Source organism: Cupressus sempervirens, chromosome 3, assembly GCF_028749045.1.
Source record: "Cupressus sempervirens isolate cs-2001-9-10 chromosome 3, ASM2874904v1, whole genome shotgun sequence".
NCBI lineage: Eukaryota > Viridiplantae > Streptophyta > Pinopsida > Cupressales > Cupressaceae > Cupressus > Cupressus sempervirens.
Window position 1 is genome coordinate 917339492 of NC_143120.1, and position 17306 is coordinate 917356797.

At 37.1% G+C, this 17306-nt stretch overlaps 1 protein-coding gene across 4 annotated transcripts; it reads right to left on the reverse strand.

Annotated features, from left to right (window-relative positions):
* Nucleotides 1-217: 217 nt before the first annotated feature.
* LOC149569743 (peroxidase 56-like) lies at nt 218-4692 on the reverse strand. 4 transcript variants are annotated; one of them, XM_089822471.1, is made up of 5 exons: nt 4533-4692; nt 4090-4286; nt 3795-3980; nt 1073-1238; nt 218-899 (listed from the first exon to the last, which is right to left on the reverse strand). In XM_089822471.1, the coding sequence occupies exons 2-5, from the start codon at nt 4279-4281 to the stop codon at nt 490-492; spliced, it is 954 nt and encodes a 317-aa protein (XP_089678597.1). In that variant the 5' UTR covers nt 4282-4286; nt 4533-4692; the 3' UTR covers nt 218-489. The 4 variants fall into 4 exon arrangements, with proteins under 4 accessions (XP_089678597.1, XP_089678594.1, XP_089678596.1 ...); XM_089822468.1 differs by having other exon boundaries at nt 4090-4313; XM_089822470.1 differs by having other exon boundaries at nt 4528-4692.
* Nucleotides 4693-17306: the final 12614 nt, after the last annotated feature.

Genomic DNA, 17306 nt, shown 5'->3' on the forward strand with positions numbered 1-17306 from the left:
GTATGATTGCTAATTTTAATAAATTTATATATTCCTAAAATAAAATATTTTAAAATTTCGTATAAAAAAAAGGTGTTTCACGGGGTTCATTCCAATAAAATAAAATGAAAAACAATTTAGTAGGTTGAAGATAGGGAAAAATAAACGTTTAAATTCATTAAGTACTTATTAAATTCATGTATCATGTAGATGCAATAATTACTGGTTGGGCCACTCATTTAAAATTTCAAACGGATTTTTGTGAATCACTATTTGTAGACAAGTTAAATCTTTAAAACAATACCATATTAAAATTCTCTAATTCGATCTAAATCCAAAGATTAGAATTGTGCTTTTGATCGAATTTATACGTGGATGACATGATTTCAGCCATCCTCGATGCTACTTAAATGAAACCATTTCATGGTTTTCTGGCATATTTACAGATTACAAGGTTTGGACTATCGCATGAAGATTGCTTTCCAGGTACCTAACAATTCTCAACCAAAATCACGTATTCAGAAAACCACATCTCTTACGAATCTGACCTTGTTGGCCAGTTAGAACACCAATCCTTCCCATTTTTACCATGGCAATACCAAACTGGTCTCTGAAAGAATCCTCGTTATTGGCATACTCTGTGACATAAACTCTAGTCCTGGGATCTAACACCAAAGCTGAATCTGAAGAGAAAATTCCTTGATTTTGTAATACTTCCTTGAAGTAAATGTTATCAAACCTGTTTGGAGTAGATGGGTCCAAAAGTACATTTGTGTTTGGATTGATAGGCAATGTGCATTGCTTTCTCAAACTCACTGCATATGATGTATTTAATGTGGGATCAATTCCGCCATTATTGCCAAACTCGTACAAACGCCTTCCAACAAAATTGCAGTGTGTCTTCCCAAATGTGTGAGCTCCTGTGGCCCCACAATGTTAAAAATATGTCATTTTTTATTGAATCATATTGAATAAAATGTTTATATATATATATATATATATATATATATATATATATATATATATATATATATATATATATATATATAATCATATTGCAATCTTTTAAACAAACTGACATGAAATGGTGTACCTGAAAGAGTGACTAGGTCTCTAATGCTTAGTCTGTTTGAGGTGAAACTATTAATGAGCGCCTGAGCATCTGATCTTGAAGAAGGAAGATGTGCTGCTGCGTCAAAATCACTGGACTTTAGCCCATCTCTTCTTCCTAGTTCAACAGCCCACGTGGGTCCTCCAGTCTGAAAAGTTTGAGAACATTGAGCATATTATTGTAGTATTGTATTAAAAGGGTGTTAACACTTTATATACAATCTCAATAAAAAAAAAAATGAATTCTCTAATCCAATTAATAGATAATAGATAAGGCATTGATCAATATGCTCTAGTAAAACGAAATATAAAATCAGAACACATTGACTTATAATTGACTTGAACTCGCATATTAACTGTACAATAACCATCTTCAAGTCTACTTATATATAGATTTCGGCTTTGTGAGAAACACTCTTCGCAGAGTAAAGCTTTCAGCACAATGAACTTATGGTTTCTCTTAATCAGCATATATTGAACAATATTTTTCTTTTTAGAATAGGATGAATATTTAGCACTTTTAGTAAAGGTTATAAACATAAAGGCTAACCTTATAGATATATGACTCTGTAGGACCATGGTATTTTAGGTCTTATGGATTATTTGTTATTTAGATTAAGTGATGATGTTGATTTGGATGTTCATTAGTATCATTCTACTTGTATCCTGAATATCATTGGATGGAAGTGTAGAACTGATCGTTGCAGCTCTGAAACTAAGCCTGGATTAATCACCTCTTAATTTAAATGAATGCATGATTATTTGAAACTTCACTAACACCTACAAATGTTAATGTAAAAGACAAATCTACAGATAGAAATACTAACCTGATTAGCCTGATTATAATGACATTACCTGCTTTTCAGATGGACATCCTGCTTTCAGGGTTATAAATTACCAATTTTCCTTATCACCTCCTGTACATAATAAATGGTCTTTATATTCTTTAATAGAAAAGGACAATTTGGTTTTGTTTAAAGTATGTCCAGTAGGAGCCTCTGCCTTTAAGTAGTGCCTCTATTGCCAACTGTAAGTAAAAGAAAGTCATGGGCATCCTGCTATGATCAGGGCTATAAATTAGCAGTATTCTTACCATCTCGTGAACGTGGCAAATGGCAATTATATACTTTATTATAAAAGGACAAAAGTTCAAAATAATGTGCCAAATAAGTGCAGCCATATTAAAAGATGTGTTGCAGTCAAGTAGAGCCTTTCCCTTTGTCTAAGTGGTAATGTTTCTCTTTCGAGTTCTAAGCAATTCAAGTTGAATGTTCTCTTTGATTTCTTCCTATATGTTTCTGTTGGCAGTGGGTCAGCATCCTTTGCAGGGTGTTTCTTATGGCAATTCTGGCTTTAATAACAATTGGTATCAAAGCTTAGTCACAGAGTTTGAATAGTCAAACCCTCAAGTAATGCTGAGGGGGAGATTGTTAGAATTTTGTCCAGCGCTCTGCTCGAGATTCGTAACAAGGGCTTAACTGCCTCATGTGTACTATAAGTCAGATCAGACTTTTGTGCAATGACAACCCACTCTAACAAGTGGTATCAGAGCTTGGTCACAGTTAGTCATGGGAGTGACGCTGGGAGGGGTATTGTTGGCAGTGGGTCAGCATCCTCGACATTAACAGATCAATCTTTTGATGCAACTGCAACCCTGACCTTTCTAACAATTTCCAGTATAATTGTGTGTCAATCCATAAAGTAAATGATAAACTTTGATTCTGCAACCAAAAGCCTTAAAAATAAAAATAAATAGCGTATTTATAGAGAACAAAAGTAGGTGTCATTAGTTATAGAAAAACAATTCTGTTGGTGTGTTCTATCTTTAAAGTTACTGGTTTTGGTTTTCTAGATGACCTGTCTATCAGTGATTTGACTATGATTTACTTTACTACAGGCACACAGTAGGTGCTGTGATCTTAATTTAATCTGGTTTTGGTAACATGATTTTGGTACCGTGTTAAACTTTTCATGCATAAGTTAAGATTCAATATCCTGTTAAAGTTTTCATTGATCAATTATAATTCAAATGTAGCAGCTTCCATTTATTTTAGGGTTCTCTACTATTAAACTACTATGGCTCTTAATGATCTTTCCATCCTCAACTTCCAACTCTACAAATTGATCATAAAGTTAGCAGTCCCTGCCCTATAATGGATATATGTAGAAAACATATTATAAGGTTGTATTTCCCTTAGTCTACTCTAGTAACCTTATCTACTTTAGTAACAGAAATATGAAATGATTGCACTGGCTGTTTCAAAATATTTTTGATCTTCAAAATTTAGATTATTCTTAAACATCATTTATTAAAAAAATTAAGTTTGAAAAGAAATGTCATTATTTAACACTTTTAATCTAAGAACCAAATATGATATTTAAGCCATCTTCGAAATTCCAATCTCAATGTTCTATAAGTTTTCAAGTGCCAAAAAGCATTTATACATTTTTATACAGAATAGACTACCTAATATAGTTACAAATTCTCATTACAAATGCAAAATAGATTACCTAATATAGTTACAAATTCTCATTACACAATGCAAAATAACTATTCAATTTCCACATGCATATGTTGTTCTTGCTGAAGAGCATGTTGAGACTTAGATTCTGATATATGAATACAATGCATCCATATAATTTATGATCACCCTTTCATTTTTATCACAGGATATTAAAAAATGCTTGAGGAATTGCTATCTTACCTGTAAGACTGCATCTCTGGCTGCAAGAGCAAGTATATCTGCACATGAAACAGTACCGGGGCATGCCTTTTCAAGACCACTCTTGATCTCATCAATTAAATCAAATTGACTGAGACTAAGGTTGGGTATTGCATCTTTCTCTGCAGTTTTATTCGGGGACACTATCAAAACAGATGCATCACAACCCTACACACAAGTACAACAATATAAACATAAGGAGAAAAAAAGAAAAACAAAAATCATTGAAGCTCTCTTTCATTTCAAATAACAATTCCATGATATACTGAATACTTACTTGCACAAAGCAATCATGAAAAAACAAGCGAACAAGAGGAGCTGCTACTGTGACATCCTGCTTCAAATGCTTGTTCACAACTGTGGCAACAATTTGCATCACATTGGGGCAACTCCTTCCATAGAAATTTGGATCTAAAGAAGATGCAAATCCAGCGCCCATTATCAACACCGCCATTACTGCAAAATTCATTGCACCTGCCATCTTCTAATTTTTACTCTATGCTGCTCATATTGATAAAAATATTGCAAAATATATCAAACACTTGCATAAATGAATGACAAGGTATAAAGCAAACAAGAACACATTGCAATACTGTTTGCTATCTTTGAAGAAAAACCCAATTATAACCCTAAAAAGTCATGTTAGAACATGTTATTAAATTGGCATTCCTCTGTTCTGTAACTCTGATAAGCATAAAAGAAAGTTGTAACATACTCTACCTCATGATGGTGGCAGTAAAAGAGAAACTGATAAGCAACAAAGAGCCAAGTAAGCAAGATTCCAACATTGAAGGCAGTTCAATAGTAGTCTGGCGTCCACTATCATCACATCTTGAAATGGATAATCTCACCGCCCTACCTGCTATTTCATACTTAGTTGTTTGACTGTATCACAACATCTATATGTTAAGACAAACGAATCATGTTGTTTTGTTTCTATTGTAGACTACTCAGTGGACTCCACCATTGTTGTGGCTCGTGATCTCTGCACAGGAAACTGTGTTCATCTAGATAGTATAGTGGGGTAAAGCTTGTGACATCAGCCTGCATGTGAGTTTGGATATTTGCATGGTTGAGTCACGAGGGAACCTCTTATCACTGACAATAATGCAAGAGTTCACGTGTTGAATAAACAAGGATACATGTAGTGCTTTTGTATCAATAAAGAGCTTTTAGCTGTTTCATGTATTCCTTCTAGGTGAATTTATCATATCCCACTTATGACAATCTAGACCACTCCAGAGTCGGGAACTTCATTAGGGGCGAAGGCTTTATGTTAGAGGATTCTTCTAAAAATCTTTTATAGATATATTAGATTGTTTTGAATTGTGCACAGGTACGTACTTAATTTCTATTTTTAAAAATTGGTTTTAAGCATAATTAAAAAATAATGACAAACTTGGGAATTTCATCAAACATTTGAACATCTAATTTTTTTAATTATATATATATATATGGTTTTTTTTCTTGGTGCAGCTTGTCATGTTATCTGGCCTTCTCGTAGCTTAAATTTCTCTTCCATTGGTGAAGCTGGTAGAGCGTGGCTGGCAAAGTGCAATAATAGATCATGGCGAGGACCCATGCATAGATTAGTGTGGACTCTTCTGAAAATTGACAATCACAATTTTGGGATAATTAATGTTTTATGTTTCTAATGATGTGGTGGAAAGAATTTACTTGTGGTGTGTGGACAGCCACTTTGGTTTTGTGTCGAGAATTTAATATGGTTGAGATGGTCTCTAACAAGGATGGCATTTTACCATTCCAGTGGACATCTCGTGAGTGCAAGGCTTAGTTTCACATTGGCAATAAATTGGACTTTTTTTTATTCTTAATACCAACTTTCACCTTCTACATGTTGTTTCAGATACCCAGAGTAATTTCAAGGCTAGTAATGACAGTTTTTAAACATCCTGATCTTCTCACAAATTTTTTTCTCCTTAGGTACAAACCAATTCTTGCCAGCATAGTCTTTATTCAATGTCACCTTGTCAAAGCACTTTCCCATTTTATTTTCTATACAATGGAGTGTTGCATTGACACATTTCTTATTAGGAATTTAGAATGTTCTGAAACTATGTTAGACAAAACATAAATGCAGAAACATAATACAATTTAGAGAGATAAAACACATTTTGCTGAAACAGAGATTATGCCATTGAAACAGGAGAAGAGAAAAATGTATTCAAGTTGTTCATTATATGATTCAACAACATAAGTATATGATTACATATGATTCATCTACATAACTATCTATATCACTATATGCTTCGACTTCAATGCTTTACAATACATACATTTGATCCATATAAAATAGGTCAATAAACATGAACACCAAAACTCTAATTCAAAATACAAAAATAGGTGCCTAAATTTGGAATGTTCTTTTTCTTTAATGTTTAAAATTTCCACGCGGTTAAGATGTAGGTTAACATGCACGACACTTGTTGTTGGAGTTATAATTACTTCTGACACTCCCCCTTAAGTTTGACTGTCTGGATGCTTAGCATGCATTTTCAAATTTGTTGCTTCTATGAAACTCTACCAATCCACATTGCTGCTTTGATTTGTTGAGAAAAATTTTCCTTCGTTTGAATGTTTCTATGTAGTGTTCTTTTTGACTCTACAGGGTACTAGACATGATTGGTTTACCATCTCCTTTGTAAAGTTCTTCTATCAACGAAAGGCAGAACGTGAATGATTCTCCTTGTTAGAAATAGGGATTACTGAGGGGGGGTTGTGAATCAGTAATCTACAAAGTTTAGTCACCAACTAGATATCGTTTCTTACTTTAAACCATGCATAAAAAAGCAATAAAGTAATGTTGAATAGTAATAGTAATAATGCACAAAGATAACTCATAACACCATATTTTGTTAACTAGGGAAGCCATAGCCAAGGAAAAACTCCAGTGGGGATGATACCCACTAGATAATATATTGATATATAAGTTCTTTGTTAGAGGATGGACCCTATTAGGAGTCAATGAGAAAATTCAGTATAAGGAGTCTTTGTTAGGAGATTTCAACCATGTTATGAGTTGTGGTATAGTAAATGCAAGATGAGCTCACTGCCCAAACATGCACTTCTAATTACAAGAAGAGTTCATGTTGTCACTTAGGTTTGCACCCTTGTCCAAAGCCTATGCATGAGGACAACCTAGTGAAACATGGAAACAACCTCCAAGCTGTGGGACTTGAACTGTGAGGTTGAGTCTCCGGAGAAGGTCAGCTTCCTCTTACTATTAGGATGCACCTAACTACTCTTGAAGAGGAAAAGGGAGAAGGAGAGCACGAAAGCAAATCTACCTAATCTAATCTAAAGAGGTGATGCACCAAAATAGAGTGTTCAGACCAAACTCTGCCCATCTATGCACTATTGAACCAGAATGAAACTAACGATATACACCTTCAGACTTGTTTTAATCTAATAATCACATGCAAATCAAAAGACCAAGATGAATGACACAAGAAAATAGAGATTCACTTATATTATCATTCATAGGCCGAGGAGATACAGTCATGCAGATCATAGATCTCTACAAAACACCAATAAGAGACAAAGAATTCTTGCACTTTCATACCAATGGAGATAAGACAGAAAATCATATAGTTCAGAGGCACAGGGGAATTTACTCTGAGAATCTACAGAGTAGTAACAGAGAAAATAGAGAAAGGTCGACCCTTACAAAATTCTTAGAAGTTGCCTTTATAGCTTAGGCATAACTGAGATGTCCTCCAACTGAAGTTGCTTTGCAACAACCTACCATTAAGTCCTACAAAGAACAATCATGAAGAAAATCTAATCTAGATACAGATCTAGATGCAATGATATCTGACCGTCTATGTCAAATAATGCCTTGAGAAGACAGAAATGACGCCATTAAGCCACTCTGACTAGGTAGATGGATTGGATCGAGGGGTAGAGTGTCTCTGCATGCTTCATATTCACTTCTGGTGGTTGGAAATGATCATGAAGATCGAATTCGTGTAAAACCTCGATTTCCCCTATTTTTGACTTGTGAGTCAACATGATCAGCAAGTCAACCAAACACTGTAAGCGAAATAGGCCACATGGACCAATCAGTTCATTTCATTCTATCACCTCGCAAGTTTTCATGCAATTGACCATGTCTTTTAACTAACCGCACCATCTTCTCTTTTTCAACTGTAATGGTCACATTAACTGCCAGTGTATCTAACTATTACTGCCTCCACCGGAACCTCTGGGACACATGTCATCGAGGTGCTATGTCGTATGGCAAAACAACGTGTAACTTTCCATAGTGAGATAGCACCAACTGTTGATATTCCTTGATCCGACGATAGTGAAGACTCGCTGTATTACTGTGCTCTAACTTAAAACTTCTAGGCCCATGAACCAACTCAGCACACCTGGCATCTGATTCAACCCAAACTAGTACCATCCCTACAGTTTCATAACACTCGGCCCCACCCTGCTACGTGTCGCTAAGGTGCTATGTCGCTATGGTTAATATCCTCGCAGCTTCCCATAGTGCGATAGTGCCCATAGTTGATCTAGACTGATTTGACGATCGTGGAAGATCCTCATAATACTGTGCTTGCCTCCATAAAGTTTTTGGTCTATGAATCCACTTGGCAACCACCTAGCACAACCTGGTGTCCTCAGCTTGGTGAGACTTGGCCTCACTGATCCACGTGGCATAATGGCACTATGTCGCTATGGGTAAACAACATGCAACTTCCCATAGCGAGATAGTGCCAATCGTCGATGTCCTTAAATCTACGATGATCAAAAAAGTTGTACAACTGCACACTGAGTTGGCTGAATGGAACAATGAAATATCGCCACGGTACTGTGACCCACCTGACAACTACCACCGAGGATGAGCCATAATATCACTTTGGAGAAGGGCGGGTCCATTACGTCATCTGTGCCACGTATCTTCAAGGTGCTATGTCACTATGGATAATCTCCTCGCAGCTTCCCATAGCGAGATAGCGTCCATCGTTGATTTTTTGAGATATGGTGGCGAGCAAGATGGATCTGACCTATTAGTATGCCAACCAATAAAAAATAGCCACGTGCCAACCTGTTTGACAAATTTCATCACTGATATCCAATGGGGCATGCTTGGGACCCACCTTCCTTCTGATGTTGCCACAGTATCACTTTCCATCTAGGCACTATGTCGCTAACTGCAAGGAACACAAGTTTTTCGATAGCGCCATAGTGCCCACCGTTGATTTAGCAAAACCTAGTGCCAGAGAATAATAGGAAAAGGAGGACCCACCTGACATGCGGTGAAAAGGTGCTATGTTGCTATGGCAAAGGATCATGCAACTTCCCATAGCGAGATAGCGCCAATCGTAGATTTAGATTGATCCAACGATGGGGACTTCCGAGCCCGCATAAAACTAAGAAATAAAGAATATCATAAGATTTGACTATTTAATTTTTTTGATATTCCTAGGATGTTTAAAATAACATTAAATCGGGAAGTAACCGTTGGGTGGGTAAGTATTTAAAATTCAAATATTTGGCGGGGGACACAATATGTAACATTTCTGGTGACTCACAGGGGATGCTAGCCTACTATGCATAAGACCAGTGGCCCAAAGCATCCATTGGGTTATAGAGTCAAAAGATGTAGATCCTGCATACACTATGAAACCCTAACCCTACCTCTAAGAGGAAAACCCTAAAACCCTTGTCTCTGCAACTAGAACTAGAGACCAAAACCCTTTCTACAACCACAAAACTTCGAGAAAATTGGCTATCTCATAGAGAGATAGTTGTGCTCCTACACTTCTTAGAAAATAGGAGAGCAAACTAGAAATGAAACTAAGCTAACTATGTACATGGAATCTCAAACCCTCAGAAACATGGCTTGAGATAGATCCCATTGACCGGGATGGGCAAAATCTCACCACTAGGCCTGCTTAACTGAAAAGCATTCACCTGCTTACAACTGACAATCAGATAGGGACCACTCCACAATGCATCAAACTTTGAGTGTCTTCCTAGTTTTTCCCTATCTGCATCCCATTTCAAAACCAAATCTCCCTCCTTGAAGATTCTGACCTTAGCCTTCCTGTCAAAACTCTTTTTTACCTATTGCTGGTGTGTCTCTAGGGTCTGCATGGCTTTACTTCTCTTCTCTTCTAGCTCCATCGGCTCTGCTATTCTTACTGTCATGGCATCATCTTGAATCAACTCTAGCTGATGAGCTAGCTCTAGGGATGGGAACTCCAATGAAATTGGAAGCCTTGCTTCTCTGCCATAGACTAGCACAAATGGTGAATTCTCTATTGACCTTTTAGGCGTTATTCTGTTAGCCCGCAGTGCAGTCTTCAATTTTTTATGCCAACACCTCTGATTATCTTCTATTGTCCTTTTCATGATCCTGATTAGGTTCTTGTTGGAGGACTCAGCCAAACCATTACCCTGAGGATAGTAATTTGAGGATGTGCTCAAATAGATATTATGATCCACAGCCCATGCACAAATCTAAGCTCCAATAAAAGACTTTGCATTATCTGAAATAATGGTTGAAGGGGCACCAAACCTGGTCACAATTCCATCAAGGAACTCAACAACTGAAGATTCAGTGGCATCCTTCAATGCAACTACCTCTGTCCATTTGGTGAAGTAGTCTATAGTAGCTAAAATCCATTTGTGACCTGAATTAGAAGGAGGATTGATAGGGCCTATAAAATCCAATCCCCATTGAGCAAAAGGTTGGTCCACCTAAATAGGATGAAGGGGAAGAGCTGCAATTCTTTTTTTGCCAGAGAAGAAAGTGTTAGATTATGGTGACTGATCAGGAAAGTACTATACATACTTCATAAATAGTGGGGTAAAAAAATTTTGGGCCGTGGCCGACATGGTAGCCGACATATGGCCGACATGTTGTAACCCTAAAATGAATAAAATACTTGTATAAAAGGGTTTAGTGTTAGGTATTTTCATTATGTTGTGGTGCAAAATTGGTTCTTGCAGCGGTATTGAGTTGTAAGGGATTACAGATTGTAATCAGATTGTAATCACTAGATTGTAATAAGATCGGACTTGCCGTTTGGTGGACGTAGCCCAGGGATTGGGTGAACCACGTTAAATCTTGGTGCCTTGTGTTCATTTTTGTGTGTTTTATTATTTTTTGTTATTAGTTATATTTGCATTTAGTTTTTTATTTCTGTCTATGGTTTATCCTAATAGAAAGCACATTTCTCACCCTTCCTCACATACTTATGACAATCATGAAACAGAGATGGCCAGTAATAACCAGCCCTCATGATCTTCATTGCAATTGTTCTAGCTGAGAAGTGACCACCATCAGGACCATCATGAAGTTCTTTGATCATTCTTTCAACCTGGTCTGTATCAAGGCATCTTAATAGGGCTCCATTAAAATCTTTTCTAAAGAGGACACCGTCAATTATGACATAAGGAATTGACTATAATCTATACTGTCTCCTTTTAGTTCTATCTAATCTTTGAGGGTATCCATTGCCTAATAAGAAATTCATCATATCATCCATCCAACTCCCTGGGTCGCTATTTCTTACCTCTTGTTGCTCTGTCAGTATCATAGCAGCTTCCTCATCAGGTTCTTGAGATGATAACATCTGTTTACACAACCCCTTCCCTCTTACTAGCTTGGCAATCTGAATGTCAATATCATATTCCATCAGTTTAGTAATCTAGCCAGCTCTTTTCTCACTAATATCTTTGCTCAAAAGGAAATCTTTCACACTGGCATGGGGTACTAACAAATGAATCTTATTATGAGACATGAGGTGTCTAAATTTCTTTAAAGCTCTGATGACTGCAAGGGCTTGTTTCTCTACATAGCTGTATTTATCTTCATACTCTTTAAGCCCTTCACTAAAGAAAGCTATAGGCTGCTCATCACCTTTATCATTTCTTTGAGTCAGGACAGCAGAAATGCTTGACTCACAACCTAGGGTATAAAGGATGAAATCTTTCTCAAAATTTGGATTCATGAGAGTAGGGGCTGAGGCTATGGCTGTCTTGATCTCTTTAAAACTTTCCTTCCCTTCCTTGGTCCATGCAAAGACCATACCTTTCTTGAGCATAGTTGTAAGAGGTTTCACCATGGTAGCAAGATTAGGGATAAATCTTGTCACAAACTTTATCCTAGCTAGGAAACTTTGCAGCCCTTTCTTGTGTTTAGGAAGAGGGAGGGCAAGTATTGCTTTTTTTCTCTCTAGATCAATGGTTAAGCCATCCTTAGATACAATATGTCCTAATAATTTTCCTTGGTTAGTAGCAAAGACACACTTGCTTGGGTTAAGGGAAACCCCAAACTCTTTGCATCTTAAGAATACCTGTCTTAGATGATCAAAATAATCTTCTACATCCTTTGAATACACAGTGATATCATCAAGGTAAACTAAGATAAACTTGTCAATTGATCTTTTGAAGGCCATCTCCATTGCCTTCTGAAATGTAGCACCTACATTGGTTAGCCCAAATGGCATTTTACAATAAGCATAGGTACCCCATTTAGCGGTAAATGTAGTCTTGTACCTATCAAACTCTTTAACCAGCACTTGATTGTAGCCAAAAAATCCATCAAGAAATGAGAATCTCTTTGAACCACTGACCTTGGACAAAATCTGCTCCATAGAAGGGAGAGGATGGTGATCTTTAAGGGAAGCTTGGTTAAGGTCCCTAAAGTCCACACACAATCTAATTTCTCCATTCTTCTTCCTAACAGGGACATGGTTTGCTACCCATGATGAGTGTTTGATGGGAAAAATTATATTAGCCTCAATCAACTTGGATAGCTCTTTTCTCATTAGGGGTTCAATCTTGGGATTCACTGTTCTCTATTTTTGTCTTTTTGATTTTACATCATTAATTAAATCTATGGTATGCTGAAACAACCTTGGGTCAAACCCCTTTAAGTCATCATATGTCCAAGCAAATAAATCATTGAATTCTTGACATAGATGAATAAAATTTTCTTGTTCAATTTTAGAACATACCTTCCCCATGTTTAAGGACTTTCCATTGGCAATCATGACTGGAGTGTAGTCACCTTCATCAGCAGCTAGGTTCATGGCCCTGCCTCTTGCTTGATCGTCAGGGTTGAAAACACTTTCTAAGGTAATGAGACCCTTAGGCAATTTTTTAGAACTGAGATGAATGATCTGATCACCATACTGATCCTGTAGTCTTGACTAATTTCTCTTTGAAAATTCTACCTCATTCTGAAAGAAGCTCACAATTTTCTCATCAGACTCAAACACTTGCCAATGGATTTTTTTATTAGGGATAGCAAGCCTTACTACCACTCTGATTTGTTGCTTCTTCTCCTCCTCAAGATTCCTTGGCACATCATAAGATGCACCTATTGCTACAAGTCTATCAGCATGTCTATTTTATTTTCTAGGGATGCTTTTAATATTAAATGCATTGAAACCTTCAAGCAAATCCCATACCCTATTTTTCTAAGACTTGAGCAAACCATTCTTGGTGGTATTCTAATTTCTCACTTGATTAACCACCAACTCACTGTCTCCATACACCCTTAAGGCTTGGATTCCTCTTTTTTGAGCAAGTAGGAGACCTTGAATCAAGGATTCATACTCGGCTACATTATTAGTGCAACTTAATTGGAGACTAAAGGAGAAGTAGTACCTTACTTGTGTAGGAGAAATTAACATCACACCAGCCCCTGATCCATTTTTATTTCTTGAGCCATCAAAGTACATACTCCATATCCCACTCATATCTTCTTTAGTATCCACAAGATTAGAAACTAGACAATCTTTCTCCAATATACAGTACTTACTAAGACCTGTCTCAAGGGTTTCTGACATAGGGTCAAACTGATATGCGTTAGCCCACTCATCCAAGAAATAATCAGGTATCTCTGCTAGGGTTAGTGGTAGGCTCATTCACTATGTCATTCTCATCCATCTCTAGGATAGGGCAATTCATGTTGATGGAATTAGGGGTGTAAGATTCAGTATGATGGAGGGCTTAAGGCTCTGCTCTGATTGAAGCATTGGCTCCATATCTCATCTTGAAAGACATATATGACCAATTAGAAGATATGAAACCACCTATTTGGTCATGTTAGGTATAAGGTGTCTCAACCTTGTATAGTTCCTATTCTTATTTTTTTTTTTTTGTAAAATGTATTTTTGCAAATGATATGTAAATGTGAGTGTACATGTCTAGTTGGCATGTTGATCACTTACATGTGTCGGCATCTTGAAGTGTCTAAAGGAGATCATGGCTGAAATGGTTATGATAGATTCCTATGACGCGTAAGAGCTATTTAAGGAATGAGCTATGACAGGTGTAAGAGCATCTTATGACATGAGGCCTATTTGGGCGCCCAAGAATGAGTGGTTGGTGTGTGTAAGAGAATATGCCAAAAATAGGTTGGTATGACAAATTCCCTTACACTTCTCTTGTGACCACTATTTTTGGCAGATTCTATGGCAAGCTGTCATTGCCTATTCAAGGAATGGATGCCCTTTTCTTGGTATTAGATGTACATGTGGCATTGTGCATGGTTCTTGGTGGTTGAGCCATGAAAAATGCCCAACTTCTTTGTGGGCATTTTGTTGGGTCTTAAGATGTTCATAAAAGGAGTATTGCATGTTGTAAATAGAATAGAGTGGAAGAGGAGAGTATGCAGGTACTGAGGTGTAGCTAGAGTCTTCTTTTGTTGCTATTGAACTTGTATTGCAAGTGTATTGTAACCTTGTGTTGAAGATAATACATTGTGCAGGTTCTGGAGGGGCGGGGTTGTTTTACCAAAAGGTTTTTCCCCACCGGAAAATCTTTATGTTGTGTTTCTTTCTCTGTCTATTTTATGTATGCATGGTTGGCTGCAATATTGTTGTTTACATGATATTGAATCTAAGATTTTAACAGGATTTGCATTATACTTTCCTTATGAGATTAGTGTAGGAAGTTGTTTCTGCACCTGAGTTTCCTTACAAGTGGTATCAGAGCTTGATCAACTTTTGATCCTAGTTGTTGGGTAGGGTTTTTTGAGCTAATCTCAAGTTGAGTGGGAGTCTTGTGCAGAGCATCCTGAATCTTATTTGCAGATTAAGATGGCGAGTTCATCATATGGAAGAATGGAGGTGGAGAAATTTAATGGCACTAATTTTGTGTTGTAGAAACTCAAGATGGAAGACATGTTGGAAGATCGTGACCTATGGGAAGTGACTACAAGTGCTACAAGACTAGCAATTGTAGCTCAAGCAGATTGGGATATCAAAGACCATAAAGCTAAGGGTCTCATACGACTCTATTTAACCGATGCAGTCCTTCTGAATGTTCTAGATGAGAAAACCTCATATAGTTTGTGGGAGAGACTTGGGGCCATGTATCAGGCCAAATCTTTGGTGAACAAGTTGTTCCTAAGGAAGAATTTGTATTCTCTACGAATGGAGGAAGGTGGATCCTTAACGGATAATTTAAATGCATTTAATCTGCTAGCTACAGAGTTGACATCAGCTAGTCTCAAGTTAGAGGAGGAGGATCGTTGCTACACACTTTTGTGTTCTTTACCAGATTCATGGGACCATCTTGTTGTTGGCATTATGATACATTTTTGTCATTAGTTACAACACTTATTGGATTCTGAATACTTACCGAGCTCACACCGAAAACCAAGCTTTACCTAGAAGTCAGTGTTTACCGAGTAATCAAGGTGAACAAAGAAGTCAGTGTTTACCGAGTAATAAGAAGTCAGTGTTTACCGAGTAATCAAGGTAAACAAAGCAATCAGTGTTTACCGAGTGATCAAGGTGAACAAAGCAATCAGTATTTATCGAGTCTTCAAGATAAAGAAAGGAATTAGTTTTGACCGAGTAAAGATGTACTAAGATGTAACCGAGAACTTCATGATAACTAAGCTCCTGAGGTTATCAAGGAAATTAATTTTTACTGAGCTCAGATGGATATCAAGGAAATTAACTATCATCGAGTCACAAGGTTCTATCAAGTATTTCCTTTGATCACCGAGCAACAGTTCAGATAAAAGTATTCACCGAGTGACATCTCTTCTACCGAGTCTCCAGTGGTTACCGAGTTCAGAACTATTTGAAGTGTTTAGTATGAACCGTGCCTTCACTTCTACCGAGTGCATGACGATGCCGAGTAACGCAGTGGACGCCGAGTATCAGAAGGACACCAAGTCAGTTCAGTGAACCCGAGTTTTTACCTTGGGCCGACTTTGTATAGAGATTTGCACTTGTTGTTTTAGCCGACCTTGCATGTATTGTTTAGCCAACCTTGCATGTATTATTTATATGGATAGTATATATATGCAATGTATTGTATCATTCAAACGAACGGTTATGGCAATAGTAATGAGTGGAAATGTGAAAGTGTGAAAGTACAAAAGAAATACATGCGTGCGAAAGTATGTGGGCTGAATTGTGAAGATATTCAGCAGGTCGAATTTTGAAGCAGAAAAGTTTTATCTATCACATCAAGGTGAATCAGAGCATAGCGGATCTTATCAGCAATCAGTTGTAATCAGATCCACTGTTTCATTCTAACAGGTGAATCAGTTTTTTGCAAATCCTCTAACAAGGTAGACTTAACAGTCTTTTGTAAATCTCCTAACAGAGTGCATACTTTATTGTATGTTTGGAAATCCTCTAACAAGGTGGATCTAGCGATCCTTTGTGCTCCTAACAGGGCAGATCACCAGAAGTGGTCATTGTAAGCCTTAACCGGCCAACTTCATACTGCAGTAACGAAGCTTGTGGGTTTCATCCCCACCCCAGTTTTACTTTCTATTTGGAAGGTTTCTGGGTCACCAAATCTGTGTGTTCAAGTGTTGCAAATGATTTTGTTTCATAGGTTACTTGGATGAATGATGAATATATCAGTATACAATTTTATTGTTTGAAATTTTAGAAGTTACTGATTCACCCCTCCCCTCTCAGTAACTTGTCATATCTTGAATATTTCCAATAATTGGTATCAGAGCTATAAGGTTCTCAAGATAAAAGCTTCACAGCTTGAGCAAAGATCAAGGACAATGGAGATATTCAAACTTGACAAAACTATTGAGAATGAAAAGCTAGATCTGAAAATGGCCATGGCTTAACTCAATGAAGCAAAAGAGCATCTTTTACAATCCTTGAAAAGAAGAAAAGAACTTGCAATGCAAATGAATGACCATCAGTATGTTGAAGAAAAGATTGAAGATCTCTCACCATCAAATAGTTCAGATGAAGCTGACAAAGCAATCAAAGAACTCTTAGAAAAGAATGGATCTCTGCAGGAAGAAGTAAGAAAGCTCAAAAGGGAACAAGGAATCCAGTCCATCAGGCTATGCGAAATCTTGGAGCAAAGGAACAAGGCAGCTGAAGACTTAGAGGTAAGGAATAATCAATCCTCTCAGCTTGAAAATCTTGTAACTCAGTTATCTAATGCAAATGAAGAAATTATGAATCTAAGATCTGAGAATGAGATTTTGAGAAATGACTTAATTACTGAAAG